At 41.4% G+C, this 15972-nt stretch overlaps 1 protein-coding gene across 1 annotated transcript in view; it reads right to left on the reverse strand.

Moving 5' to 3' along the window:
- cdkal1 (CDK5 regulatory subunit associated protein 1-like 1) overlaps positions 1–15972 on the reverse strand; it is a 301229-nt gene that overhangs the window by 66957 nt on the left and 218300 nt on the right. Inside the window, exon 12 of the mRNA XM_054782535.1 lies at positions 10408–10470. Coding sequence (XP_054638510.1) covers positions 10408–10470 — 63 coding nt within the window. The remainder of the gene's footprint in view (positions 1–10407; positions 10471–15972) is intronic.

Raw genomic sequence — 15972 nt, forward strand, 5'->3', positions numbered from 1 at the left:
TTACTCAGCATACCTTGCAGGTTATACATTTGTATAAAATAGCATCGTTTTGTATGTATATTAGCGTGTTAGCGTTTATTTCGATACCCCACATAGTCCATGTGGTGCAGTTACATTGTGTGTTCCACATGCAGAATTTCTGCTACATGTAATGGAGTGTGGCGCACCGCAACACCTTAATTTTTATTTTTAATTTTAACTTGAAAACAATGTCAAGTAATATATTGTATGAATGTATATACTGCATATGCTATATATATTTATACTCACATATAGCTTACACACATATTGACCACAATTAGTTTGAAAACAATTTAAAACATATCATTTGTATTGTGGTGACCTGAAAAACACTTTGTTCCTAAAATATGTCATCCTTAACTTCTAAATACTGCATTTGATATATGCAATTTTGTTTTCTGTATGTTATACTTCTTGTATGTTAATCAAAGTAACTAAAAGGCTAAATATAGCAGAGGTAATTAAGTCACTATAACAAATTAAATTGATAACAAAAAATATAAGTAGTTATCAGTTATTTGATTTGTTAATTGTTAAGTAAAAAAAATGCATTTTTAACACAATCTACTCAAAATATTAATGATTTTACCAGGATAACTTAGTTGCATTGACTTGGGATATTTCAGATATTTACACACATGTAGGGGTTATGGTTAAAAATAAAGATTACTCGGGTCTACTCAATTCTTTCAATTGTTTTCACTCAATTAATTAGGTACATGTAACAGATTCAACATCTTTTATATCGACTCAGTTTTTTTCAGTGTAAAAATGTTTCATCAAAAAAGTTGAGTACAGGACAGTATTAGTTTTTAGAGTGTATTGTGTTGTATTCAAACATGACATCTGTAGTTAATGAGAAATAAGCACACTGAGCGAAGATGTGCTTTTTAATAAAGTGCAGTTTAAATGTTGGCAGTCACATAAAACACATAGTTCGCCTCTCAGTTGAAGTGCTCTTAGCAGCTTTACCATTAAAAACAGTTTTGCAATTTTACCCGTTCATGTTCTGCTGGTTGTTGAAAAGAGTCAAATAAATAAGTTAAGAAATAAATAAGTCATAAAAATAGTTTGTCATAATAAAAAAAATTTAAAAAATTGCAGACGCAGCAACGGCAGTCCCATGCAGCCCACCACCACAGCTTCAGAAAATCCTAGAGGAAACCCTGCACATGTGTTATTTGTTTGGTTTGCCACCTGAGCGAGGGAGACATTTGGTTCAGTGACCTCAAGGTTTGTGTTGTGTGAGTATGAGTGGAAATGTCAAGCAAATTGATGTTACATATGGTAGCTCCGTCACCATTGACTGAAATGTCAAAAATAAGGTACAGAAATTGACTAAGATATTCCTGAAGTTTCCTCAGACAAGTGAACAACCTATACACTTAGCATTCGTATATGGTTCACGGAAAAGCACCGCAACGACCAATCCAAGTCAATAAGTAATGCAAGATTTCAAATGGCGTTAACATGTAAACACGTGTACACACGCTATAAGAGATAAGCTCTCCCCAGCCTGTTTAATGAAAAGCTGAAGTGGCTAACAAAGAAAACCGATGCAGTTTGCGTCTCTCAAGGCAAAGTGAATTAATCCTGCAGATATTGGCTGAGTTATTTGGCTGTCTTAGCATACTGTGTGCAACTCTGTGATAAAGTGATAAACGGGGATTTAAATGGAAAGGGGTGAAAGCAACAGCCAATCCTACAACATGCGCAACATCAGTGAGATAAATAACTACTGTAGCTGGATCGTTCATCTGTCCCTCGTGTTTTTGTGCTCTAAATAAAGGCCGATTCTGAATGAGCGAGGAATTCCTCGGACGGCGAAGCAGAGACAAGTAACAAAAGTCAAACCTGTTTCTGTCAATAGCCTGAGACAATGTGTCTGGATTTCCATATAGATTGTAATGATTCTGTTCAGGCAGGCTTCACATATTTGTATAGATTAGCTGTGCTAAGCAATTTGGGACAGAGAAACAATTAGCCAAATGAGGCTACATTCATAATAAACCTATACTCCTATTTGGCATGATCATGTCCATGGTGGCCGAGTGGTTAGCATGTTGGCCACCACAGTCAGGAGATCGGGAAGATCTGGGTTCAAATCTCCATTGGGCATCTCTGTGTGGAGTTTGCATGTTCTCGCCGTGTGTGGGTACTTCCAAAAACACGTATGTCAGGTTAATTGGCGACTCTAAATGAATGTGAGAGTTTGTCTTGTCTTGTGTTTGTCTATATGTGCCCTGCGATTGACTGGCGACCAGTCCAGGGTGTACCCCGCCTCTCGCCCAAAGTCAGCTGGGATTGGCTCCAAAGTCAGCTGGGATTGGCTCTATCATAGAAGATGGTTAGATCCAAGGGTAGATTACGACATATCGGACCACCAGGGTCCTATCTACCATTACGCACCAAAACCGTGACGAAACACTCACCAAACATTGTGCAACAGATTTTTTGAAGAGACTAAATACAATGCGTACAATGCATTCATGATTTGTTTTCTATTGTTTGGTGAAACCACGGTGGCCTAGTAGTTGGCCACACAGTCAGGAGATCCGGAAGATCCGGGTTCCTATGTCCCCGTGTGTGCGTGGGTTTTCTCCAGGTACTCCGGCTTCCTCCCACATTGCAAAAATATGCATGTTAGCTTAATTGGAGGATCAAAATTACCCATAGGTATGAATATGAGTATGAGTGTGAATGACTGTTTGTCTATATGTGTCCAGGGTGTGCCCCGCCTCTCGCCTGAAATTAGCTGGGATAGGCTCCAGCAAACCCCCGTGACCCTAACGAGGAAAATGGGCATAGTAAATGAATGAATGACTGAATGAAAATCACTCAAAAAAGAAAAAGAACCTCATGTAGCACATTTTGATAAAGAAGTTGAGAAACACAATTTAATTTAAAAAATGACTCATAGCAAAATATGAAGGTGGTGTTGATCTGTAATTGTCCCTGGACTCTGCCTCATGGCCGTATTTGTCAAAAATCAATTTTCTATCAGGGTAAAAGTGACGTTAAATGTGTATTTATCCCTTTCACTCATCATTTATAATCATTTAGAATTATTTTCGGCATGTAAAACTATCATTGCAAAGGTATAAAAGTGTTGTGTGTTTGTTATTATTATTGTAATTATTAGAGTTAAATATTATTATTATTAGTATTAGTGTTTTGTGTATTGTGTTTATTCATTATTTCGTATGGGAAAATGGATTTTGTTTGAGTACGTTTCAGTTTAAGTCGGACCTTTTGGAATGCAGTAATAATGCTAACCGAGGTTCCACTGTAGCAGCAAATCACAGGAGACCTCAGTTCAGCAACCTTTAAAACAAATCCAAATATGTTGTATAGATGAAGGATGACCTGTGAGTGGCTGTTATGCTTTTTTTTGTGTGTGCGACAGTTATTCCAAAAGAAAGACCATCCATCCATCCATTTTCTATACCGCTTCATCCTCATTAGGGTCGCGGGGCATGCTGGAGCCTATCCCAGCTGACTTCATGCGACAGGCGGGGTACACCCTGGACTGGTCGCCAGCCAATCACAGAGCACATATACCATTCACACTCAGTCATACCTATGGACAATTTAGAGTCTCCAATTAACCTCACCTGCATGTTTTTGGGAATGTGGGAGGAAGCCGGAGTGCCCGGAGAAAACCCACGCGCACACGGGGAGAACATGCAAACTCCACACAGAAATGCCCAGGGGTCTTCCCGATCTCCAGGCTGTTCCTGTATTGGCCAACGTGCTAACCACTAGACCACCGTGCGGCCCCAAAAGAAAGACCATCCTCAAAAAGGTGTGTTAAGAGTGAGAGTATTAACAGTGGTTAACTTCTTTTTACATTAATGTACCATTTGTTACAATGTTAAATGTTACCAAGTGAGAGGCACCTTGTGCACAAGTTAACATAAATGTCAGATTAGTCTTTGTCATTACTCATTTCTCTGGGCTATTGTATTATTTCTTTTAAATTATTTTTGATAGGATTTCCACAGGGTGTACCCCGCCTCTCGCCCAAAGTCAGCTGGGATAGGCTCCAGCATACCCCCACGACCCTAGTGAGGACAAGCGGCACAGCAAACGGATGGATGGATGGATGATTGCCACAACAGCTTGACACACTGCCTGTACCGTTAATTCATGTTTTATGACGCAGACTTTTGACCCTGGAACTAACATTTTTTATTTCCATTGGGAAAACCGGCAAATCAGAGGTTGACCATCATATTGCACCAGACTGTGTTATTGGTTAATTTCCTGTTGCAACAATGTCTTCCACAAACCATGGGAAGGCTTTTGATTGCAATTACGCCTACTGTTGTTCAGATTATTGGCTCTTTTTATTCCATTTTCACATCCCTATGGTTCCTCTGCTTCACACTGGAGCCATGCTGGGAAGACAGTTCTGTATTATCATGCAAGACAAACACAATGAAGCGACAACGTGGAGCCACACAGATTAGAAACACAGAAAAACTGGTTCCAAATGAAGCCAAGGCCCTCATGTGCACTTGGAACATTTGCTGGGCCGTATATGTGCACGTGTGTTTAATAAGTCCCTGTTGTGTAACTTTGACAGATTGAGAGCAAGTATACAGTACATGTCTATAGAACTCTGCTGTGCAACAGTAAAAGAAGAGACAAGCATGTCTTTGCCAGGCAGGGTAACAATGTGGGTGGAATATTACAGCACACAAACACACATGCATTCACAAGAACACACCAACAAGTCTGGCTGCATTTGTGTTGCCTTTGATCAAACAGGAGGTGCAACAGTACCCTGTAGAGTACGTTATTAAAGGTATTTTTTGCTAAGTAAAGCCAAAGAAGAATGTGTCACTTTTACAACCCATTTCTTCGACAACACGACTCAATCATCTTAAAATGCATAGGATCGTCCCCAAGTTGCACATCTGATTTCAATTCAAATGCACTGAAGTAGTTCTCAATCTAAATTGGAATTCAGAGTAAAAACAATGCCTGATGTTTTAGTTAGCTCGCGCCAGTGTTGTGAAGACATGGCAACAAAGAGGATACTAAAGATAACACCAAAATAGATAAACAAATGGAATGTGGCGAGGAAACAAATCACTTTTGTATTGTCTCCTCCCATTATTTGTCTACTCAAATTGTAAATTAATTAACAGCAAAAAAGAAATGGCAAGAAAATGTCAAGTTTGACAAAGACGCAGGTCGTCTTTTCACAACGGAAAGCAACAGCTTGAAAAAATCCCTCAGCAAATAAACGTAATTAGGAACCCCAAAGGAGGGGGAAAAACAGAATGCTAATTGTTGAAAATATTAAAAGAGATCTATTGGGGAGAGAGAGACTTGTTAGTCTAATTAACATCTTCCATTTTGTTCCTTTCGCAGTGACAAATGATAATTACGTCAGCATTCATGAGGCAAAGAGGGATTTCACAAAACCTGAAGGTGGGACGGGCATTTATTGTGTGCAATTAAGTTTTATTTTCTGGGAACGCTTGTTTGCTCTTACTGGTCTTTTATTATTAACCACACATTTAACTGCCTCTGCCTCTCGTCTTTTCATCTTCAACCTGCATTTATTTATATTGTGTTCTCTCCCTCTCTCTTTTTGGTGTCCCCAGTGGGGGCTGAGCAGGTGCAACGGTCCATGTTGACAGCTTGTCCCTTTTCTCTTGCTGCAGGGGAAACTGTCACTCTTGTCATTCAGGCCTTTGCACACCGCATGGAGAATGGATGTGGGCGTGTGTGTGTGTGTGTGTGTGTGTGTGTTCTCAGGAGATTATGACAGCGCAGGGTGACGGGGGCAAGGGGCACTGTAAGCTCTGCGAGAACCAGCTGAATGCGTGCACGCACACCCGGGCATGAGTCTCACAACTCTGACCTGGCAGGGCCAAGCCTGCAGGGACGAAAACTTAAAGATGCAGAGGTGTCAGTCTGTGCATGGTGTGTTTACACATATGCACAAACACACCCACAGTATTCTCTGTGCTTACCAAAGTACGTTTTTCTCAGGAGTCTAGACAAACAAAAGCTTAGAAACCTCACTGGTGGCTGACTATTCCCTTGATAATCTCAATGATGGAGTAAAGAAAAAAAATACTATAATTACTAAAAACGTGATCACAGCACAGGAGCCGCCAGGTAGAGCAGACTAAGACCTTTAAATTGCAAGCTAAACCACACCGGGAACAAGCAATAACATCAATGTCTGTTTTAACCAAGAGTAGATAACATTTCCTGGTTAGCGTACGATATGGCACGTTATTAATAGAGTGCGTGAGTCCAACTGTGTTTGTAACATTTTTTTTTAATAACAAAAAACAATCACTCTTAGCATTGTGTTAGCATACTAACCTGAAATGGAAGTCATTGTCTCCCAGCTTTGTCACCTGTCTACAACATTGTCAGCGGTTGATTCTGTAGTCCTTTGCTAACTAACACAGTTGCAAGTGCCAGTATATCAATAAAAGAAGTAGGAAACATAATTTAATTCAAGAAATAACTCATCACACAACATAAAAGGTGGTGTCCATGTGGCTCTCACTGCCTCATAGCTAACAATCAAGTCTTTAGTCTCTCAAGGCCCTGTCACATCTTGACGATTTAGCCAGCTTACGCCAACGTATGAAAAAATTGGCCAATACGCTGGCATACGTCCAATAAGTTATGGGTAAGTTTTGTATAAGTTAAGAGCACGGTGAAGCATGCTGGCATACATCATTGTATGTCCAAGTCGTCCAAAAATTTTGTGCATGCACAAAACATTTCGACGTATGTCAACGTATAATTAATACGTCCTGCATCCGCGGGCAATAAGTTATGTGATCGTTGTCGCCCGTTCACACACGTTATTTGTAAGTTACGTACAGGTCAAAATAGGTCAACATACCTTGAGACAGAACTGTCTTCTTGGCGAGTGAAGATGGAGAGGAGGAGAGGCTGTTGTGTTTGTATTTGCAGGTAAGTTTGCAGCTTGACCAGTAGAGGGCACTGTGACACTGGGAATGGAACCAACTTTTGATTTTTTTTATCAACTTTATTAATGCATTAGCGAGTCACAAATCCATGAGTGGTAGCGTATGCAGCCTACACCAGGGGTCTCAGACTCGCGGCCCCCGGGACGATAGTTTGCGACCCCCGTCTTAATATGAAAAATTAATATTTGTGTGGCCCGCAACTTTGATTATGAAGGACACTTGTCGTGTGCAGAGCTGAACGAACCAATCACGGTGAGGTATATGGTCTCGAGGGCGGGACCTTGACCGAACAAACCAATCACGGTGAGGTAATGTCTCGAGGGCGGGACCTCGGCCGAACGAACCAATCACGGTGAGGTATATGGTCTCGAGGGTGGGACCTTGGCCGGGCAGCACGTCCAACGCCTCACCGCCTTAACTCGTTCACTCGCTCATTCATTCATTCCCCCACTCAGCTGGGCCGAGGAGAAGCCGTGAAGCCGCTCCGCTCTGTCTCCGACTCTTTAAGGAGACAGTTCTAATGGCTCGGCTCACTAAAAAGAGCCGGCTCCTGAGCTGCATCTTGGATTTTTGAATTCTTTAATTAATTTATTTATATAATTTCACTTAATATACTAACGAAAACAAGTGTTTATGTGTTTAAGCGAGTGCTTTAAGGAGTTTCTTTATTATATTTGCCCTTTTATCAGAACACCTTTCCAGTGTGTTGACTCTTTTGTCTCCCTCCCTCCTGTCTCGCTCTCCGTCTCTGTGCGCTTGTACAACGTCTGTAACCGCCACCACTCCCCTTCTTGCTAAGATGCCACATCACGTACAGTAACTGACCAATCATGTGATTGGGAGGAAAAAAAAAGCTATATTTTATCATTATTGCCTTACTAAACCCCTGCAAAGATGTTAACGCTTTCTTTTCTTTTTATTACAATATATTGATGCACTGGCACAGTTCATTGTTTTAATGAAAACAACACACTTGATTTCGCTACAAAAGAATCGTCTCTGAAATATGGAGTCTCTAGAAAGGAAAAAAACAATCGTAATCTGTATTCAAAAACTATACTGATGTGGAGCATTGCTCCGAGTGTGTGTTTGTGTGTGGTGTGTCTGAGAGGGAGTGTGTGCCTGGTGCAGGGCACTGGCCCTGACAAAGTGCTCTGCCAGGTTTCTGCCCACTGGTCTTTTCATTGCTGATGGATGGGCCTTGTTCAGCACCATCTGGCTACAGGATACTTCGCATTAATCATTACAAACACACACGGAGGCACACACACTCACAATGTGACTCAGAAAACACACGCCGGGGGGGATGTGTTTAACACTGTATGTATATAAACAAAGTGTATAAGCTTACGGTCATATTTAGATGTACAAGCCTTGATCAACTAAATGACAGGAAGACAGAGAGGCCAATAAAGAAAGAATCAAGCTAATATTTCATGAATGCCATTGAGTGTCAATGTACGTCTGTATTCAAAGAGGACATTTGCTTCTGTTGTGGTTTCACGTTAGCCATGGGAGGTTAGGACACAATCTTGGTAATAAAACAACAATTAGTTCATTAAAAAAGATGGTTTCATTTGGTTGGTAGCCTGGAGCTTAGAAACAATAAAGCCCCACAAATGCAACAATCACTCCGCAACTCAGTCTTTATTAATGACCTTTTCCTCCGTTGCCGAATGCATATTAGCTGTAATGGGCGTAAAGACACCAATTTATCCCTACCCTTTATGTACATGCCTTCTCCCTGCACACACACCACGCACTGATATAAACACACAATATCCTTACATAAACTATAAGCGGAAAGGCCAGATCCCAATCGGAGTTTAATGCAAAATGAAGGACATTATCAGACTTCATTTATTTCTATCTAACGGCTATGTGGGCTTAATAAAAGCTGATTTGCCTCAACGTGTCATCAGTCAATGGACATGGGCAAGGACAGGCATATCTTGGTAGATCTGGGAGGACTCACGCTTGACATTAGATCTTCAACCATTAAATCATATCTCATGGCTATCTGGGCTTATAATGCACAGGGATTTATTTTGCGCGTCAACAATCTCTGGAAATGGAATAAGACCTACATGAATACGGGCACAGATGTGCGATGAGGTTAATGGTGGCGATGCACTCCTTTGGAGTTTCTGCTAACGCAGGTTGCTCATTAAGAAGATAGCAGGAAAAAGAAGATTCAGTTCGGTTAAAACATTTTATTTTCAAATACTCAGACCCATCTACTTATTTATTATGAAGTGAAAAACATTTGTGGTCTTACCTTTGTTTTTTATATGAAGCACATGCACCCTATCCTTCTTCAGGAAAAGTTCTGATACTTTGTTGTAAAAGTCTGAGCTTGGATATATAGTCATGTATAATTATCCATCCATCTTCTATGCCGCTTATCCTCATTAGGGTTGCGGATATGCTGGAGCCTATCCCAGCTGACTTTGGGCGAAAGGCAGAGTACACCTTGGACTGGTCGCCAGCCAGTCGCAGCACACATACAGGTATAGATCATTCACACTCTGTAAGGTTCCTTGTTTAATTCCCACTCCCTACATTCCACTCACTGCTGGTGTGTCCTTGTCACAGTTAAGAATGCCCCCTCACCTTTAGCAATCTTCCAGTTTGACTGCTTCTTTACTACCTCGACATGTCATGGAAATCAAAGTGAGAACACAATTTAATGTTTGTGAGTCTTCACTGGTCAACTTATTGTTACACTTTATGGCAGCTCAAAATGTTAAAGTGTTAATGAACAGTTTAATCGGAGAACAATCTACCTTCCATTATTTGCTGGAGGAAGATTGTTTCATTTTGAGAAGTTCCACTGTGTAGGTGCCGTGTGTTTTTGTCTTTCACAGGACAAGGGGTCTCATTCAAATATCTGATTTACTCACAACTGCCACTGAGTAAAGTAAAACAAAAATTATTCAAATATACTTAGAATCTCCGACATGCACACATTATCCACTCCATGGTGCTTGTTTCCTTGTACTCTAATTAGGGTCGCGGGGGTATGCTGGAGCCTATCCCAGCTGACCGTATGTACCATTTCGTTTTGTGAGTATCCATTAACATACTGTATAGTTAAACCTTGAGCATCCTGCTCAAAGCAAAAGTAATCATTTGCAGGTGACCAGTGTGTTTTAGGGGCTCTGTTGCAATCAGGAGCCAACACTTAACATACTCTTATCCACAATTTGCTGCCAAGAGATGACCCTACAACAAAATCACCACAGTCCTTAAGGCAATACAAGAATAAAGACTGAGAACATCAAATGTCAAGTGAAGCCTTCTTCTGAGGCCCATTAGGGAAGACAAATGTTGAAGATGAAAAAAGAGCAGACTGATAGAGATGGGCAAAGAACATCTAAACAGCTGAGAGAATAGTGAAAAACATTCTTACCTTGTGGTCATAAGGGTTGTAGGAGTGAAAGAGTTGAGACAGTTCTTTTGTTCGTTGTTTCTTCTGTGAGTATTAAAAAACACACATGGGATGGCATGTTAAAATATAAAGATACAGAGTATATACTGTAGCTTAAACACTGGCTTGGGGAATGGACAGGGCGCCACGGCAGGCGGCGCATGTCATACCCAGGCCTTCAATGGGGACTTAAGCGACCCGATCCACCTCTTGGCCACCTCCATCTATCAGGTTACAATTATACACACTAGGGATGCTCTGATCGATCAGCCGCCAATTAGTATTGGCCGACTTTCGTGAAAAAGCACACGATTAGCATATGCCGATCAATGCCTTTCGAAGCCAATCCCAAAAACGGATCACCCGTTAGCTCGTACTATTTCGGCCTGCTGCCTGCAGAGAAGAACCCTGTGTTGTCTAATGTCTTGGGTAGTGTGTCCCTCCCCCTTTCCTCCACACTGTGCAGGCGTGCGGCAGCAAACCCAACATGTCTGCTGTGTGGAACATACATGCCATTTGTGAGAGTGATGTAAAGTATGCATCCTGCAACACATGCCTTGAAAAATATCTTGCTGTGGTAGCACGTTAAAAAAACTTCTTCAAATACGTCATTTGAAGAACAAACACTTAACAGACTATGGTGAGTTTTCGAGGTTCAGTCAAACGACAACTAACTTAGTCAACACTTGCCCGCATGTGCGTGATAGGCTAAGCAAATGACCCATTCTTCCGATTAGATAACCAGCCTTTCTCAGCAGTGGAAGACACCGAGTTCTGCCGTCTGCTCTCTCACTTGGAGCTCCGCTACGTGCTACCTGGAAGGCGAAGTTTCGCAAGTGATATATGTTGAAAAAGTAAGTAAAATATGTTTTTGTCTAAATTAAGGTGATTGTATGGTTCCTTTTTTCAGATCATATAGCCAATAGCACGGGTGCAGCCATGAATTCTTAAATTTACAGTTAATACATGTGATTGATACTGGTATCGGCTGATCTCACTTATGGATGATCGGTATTGGAATCGGCAGCATAAAACCTTGATTGGAGCACCTCTAATATAGAACAATAAATGATATACAGTGTTCCCTGGCTACATTGCAGTTCACCTTTTGTGGAATCGCTCTTTCACAGATTTTTTAAAAGTGCAATTTCATGTTTTTGGGGTTTTTATTAACAGCGTATGAATGTACACTGTGTTCTGCGTCCTTGTGGTGTATTAGAGCAAACTATCGGTGCTCAGTTGTATGTGTCTGTTATTGTATCCTACACATGTAAGAGTTGAAGACGTGTCCAGTTCGTGTCTGCATGTGGAGCCGGCTGGCTGTAGTGTTTAAACCTGAGAGAAATGTGAGAAAATGTTTTTGCCTGTCTGAGAAAAGTGTATAACGTGTATGGTGAGAGGTTTTACAGCCTTAACACATATATAATAATTAAATAAATATATAATTGGCTACTTCGCGGGTTTCACTTATTGCAGGCTATTTTGGGAATCTATCCCCTGTGATAAATGAGGGAACACTGTACACAAATGCAATATAACAAAGCGTGGCATTAAAGATCTGGAGATGAATAGCATTATTACTGAAGCAACAAACCTAGTTAACCCTTTATTTTCAAATACATCATCTCTAAACAATTCCACTCGCCACACTCTACACTACAGCATCATCTGGAGCAGTTCAGAATCAATATTTATCTAATAACATGACACAAACATTTTAAGAATGTAATAAAATGCATCACACTCAAACTCATCCACTCAATTGTACCCACTGGTCTGGAAAGAAACCCTTTTCCAGTCCATGTTTCACACATAAAATATGTACATATAAACACACTTATTTGTTCATATAACGCACAAAGAATGATGAACACCACCGTGTCTGTCTCCTTTCTTTGTGTCGGATCAAGACATATTAACTGCTGCACTGTTGATGTGATTATACTATACGTTCAGCCGCACTGGTAATTTTGAGTGTTCGGCAGTGGCTTTCAGACATTAACCAATCAGAGAATGGGAAAAAAAATGACTTTACTGTACAGCAGTTAGCTGGTCCTGTGAGGTGAATCTGAAATCTAACTGGTGAAAGAAACAGCCCCATTACTAGGCCTGGGACAATAAGCAATAACTCAATTAACCGAACAATAAATAAAAAATTATATAATTTTGCTGGCCTCGATAAATTGACATGTGCATGCACACGTGTTTGTTTTCCTCATCTCTCTTTACCACACAGCCTGGATGAGAAGAGGGTTCACTCTGCGACAATAATTTGTAGGACAATTATCATCCAGGAAAACGTATCGTGAGAGGCCTACACATTACTACTAGTACATAAATCGACACATACACAGGCTGGAATCCGTGCAGCCAAGAGACACTAGAGCAGGGGTCGCCAACCCGCCGATTGTGAGCTACTAGTCGGATCTTTGGGAGTATGCCTGTCAATCGCAAAAGAACATTTAATAATAAAAAAAAAAGTATTATCAAATCAGTGCCCTCACTTCCCGGAGAGCGACCAACAGGCACGCATTTTGTCCACTGAAAACAGCCATACGCCTCGCCACTATTCAGGCAGCTACCCGCAAGCCCCAGCAAGGAGCCCAGTCCCCAAAACCCAGCCGGAGGTACACTAGTACATCGGCTTGCCTCATACACCGAGTGCCCCCCCCACACACACACGGTAGCAAATAGGTCGAGCGAGAGAGGGAGGGAGTGACAGAGCGCTGCCTGCGCACACACAAGCATAACTACTGCACATTAATCGGGCTCAAAATCTGCCTTTGCTACCTTAAAGTTAAGGCACAAATATAACTCCATAGACATGCACCTCCACCTCAATCTGCATCACTCGCCCACCACACTGAGCCAACAAGCTCAGGGTGGGTTGGATCTTGCGTGAAATCGGGAATGTTGGTCTCAAAAAGGTTGGCGACCCCCGCACAAGTGACACTACAAAATGAAAGTAATAGACTGCTGGGAATATATTAGATAAGATCTGTCATGTCCGCTCGGTCTACTTTTAGATAAAAAAAGATGACATTTGCCGTAAAGATGTGAGACGTGATACATCTTGACTTATTAACTTATGGGGTCACTCCAGCAGATGGAGAAAAGTCATTATTACTTAGAGCAATGCCTACAGTCATTCATTCAATTTGTAAAATATAAAATGGACAAAGAATAGGAAGACGGGACATATTTTGTGCTGAAATTCCATCCTTAACATTTGCAATGCCATAATGTGCAATAAGATGCACATGACTGTGATGTGACTGTTTGATATGTGGCAGTTGTTAATCCAATCAGTTACATGAAGCTGACGCACATTACATCGAGGCGTAATTAGCTCACTGATTAGGCCACGTCTGGCTGTGGGGAAGAAAAGATGTATGTATGTATATGCCACTATCGCTAAAAGGGACTTTGTAACCATAATCATTTTTTCTCCAGCTCTATTCTTATCACTGCTGATATGTAAAGAGTTGGATCCAGTGTCCTCAGGCCAGTTTTGTACATAGCGATCAGACAACCTACAGGTCACTCTGCTTCCACACAGACATCATTGCAGTTTCAGCTTCAAGATAGACGCACCCTGCCGGAGGAAGACCGGATGAAGAGTGGGGGAAAAAAGATTTACCGTAAGTGTAGTCCAGCAGACAAAGACAGATCACGTCAGGACAGATGCAAAACATCGGCAAACCGAATGAAAGAAAGGACAAAATCTGACATGGGAGGAAAAAGTCCTGTATAGCGAAAAGGTACATTTCAGTTAAACGGGATCTTATGTCACATGTACAATGTACTGCAAAATTTCATTTAACCCGTCCATGAGAAGCAGTGGGTGGGACCCATGTAGCATCTGGGGATCGACTCCCGATCTTGTGCCAGAATCCTGGTCATGGGAACTGGTTGGACAAACAAAGGTAAATTTTAAGTATTAAGGCATAGCTTCTAGAAGGAGCCAACTGTTGCTGTACTTTCTTTTTTCGGTCTCTTGCATCCTCTATTCACCCATTACTTCTTCCCAATGGCCACTCTCTATCTCCATCCCATTCTTTGTTCACCCAAGGCTCTTAGACCATCCGATCCTATAATTATTTCCCGTGTTCATCTAGCTCACACTTTCTTTTGTTTTCACCTGAATCCCTACAGCACCCTCAGTCAAAGGGGCTCCCCAGAGTCTCAAAACCTGTCTCTATCAATCTTTTCTTTGCCTCTCCGCATATCCCTCGGTAGCCTCACTTCTTCCCCTATTCTATCCCTTATATATCTCCACAGGGAGGGAGAACTCATACTTATTCACTCTTCACACTCTCCCCCAACCTTCTCCCTTAGTCGGTGTCTCTCACTCTATCTGCCTGGAGCACCTTAGGTGAGAGCAATCCTCTCATCATCTCTCCTCACAACCATTCTGCCTACTTCTGCCACCCCTTCATCCCATCAGTGTGTGTGTGTGTGTGTGTGTGTGTGTGTGTGTGTGTGTGTGTGAGAAACCCAACAGAGATGTAACCGCAGGTTAGGATTTCTCAATCCCCCATAAGCTTCTACAATGATTCACACTCACACATACACACACAGTGGTTTACACCGTGAACTTAAAATTGACAGATAATACAAAATAAAACCACAGTAATGCATAGGAAACTCATTCTGAATAATGTGATCTTCGCCATCAAATCAACGGAAGGAGCATCTCAAAGTAATGTGAAAGTGTCACAGGCAGATTTCAGCATTATGCATGTTCAATTAACCTTGCAGCTCAGCTAACATATGCCAGCCTGGGTTGATTGGGACCACATGTTTTTTTTTAGAGAAAATGTTGAAGTTAATCAATTCTTTTCACTCTCGAATACACAGTTTCCGTCAAATTGATGGATTAATATGCACATTTTACATTTATATCACAAGTAACAATTCCCATGTTCTTCATTATATTATAATGACGAGAACTTAAGCTGGGCAAGTGGTGCGGTTGCTTCAGTGTGTCGTTTGTAAGCCAGAAAACTTGATCTAGCATGCTGTCGACGTGGTGTCAGTGACAACACAGCAATGCGAAGGCAGTGTGTGTTTTCATGGATTTGCTCTCAACGTGATGGGCAACAATAGTTGTTACCATGACATCCATCTGGTGTTGCCTCAGAGACAGATGCTGTGACTAACAGGAAGTGACATTACACGGATGTCTACACTCACATGCACAATGCAGAAGCGAACACATGTAAGGCTGCCAACAACTCCAAACATCCTCATTTGATGAATAACATGGTAGATGCGTGTGTGAAGACATTGTTGACATTGCAGACAACACTTTTGGTGCAAATAGGAGATGACTGCCAATGATTGCCCTCATGAGGGCTTTGGTCTTTTCATGGGAGCACAAACTTCTGCCAAGGCTAAACATACCCAAGTCACTTGTGAATCTAGTGAGGGTAATCCTTAATAGCAACGAGGTAGCAAAGTTTTGTCAAGATCAAAAATGTTCTCTGGATCCAACGAAAGGAAATAAAAACCACACAAGTTACAAATTAATCTGGAAAGTTCTGA

Source organism: Dunckerocampus dactyliophorus, chromosome 7 (assembly GCF_027744805.1).
Source record: "Dunckerocampus dactyliophorus isolate RoL2022-P2 chromosome 7, RoL_Ddac_1.1, whole genome shotgun sequence".
NCBI classification, from domain to species: domain Eukaryota; kingdom Metazoa; phylum Chordata; class Actinopteri; order Syngnathiformes; family Syngnathidae; genus Dunckerocampus; species Dunckerocampus dactyliophorus.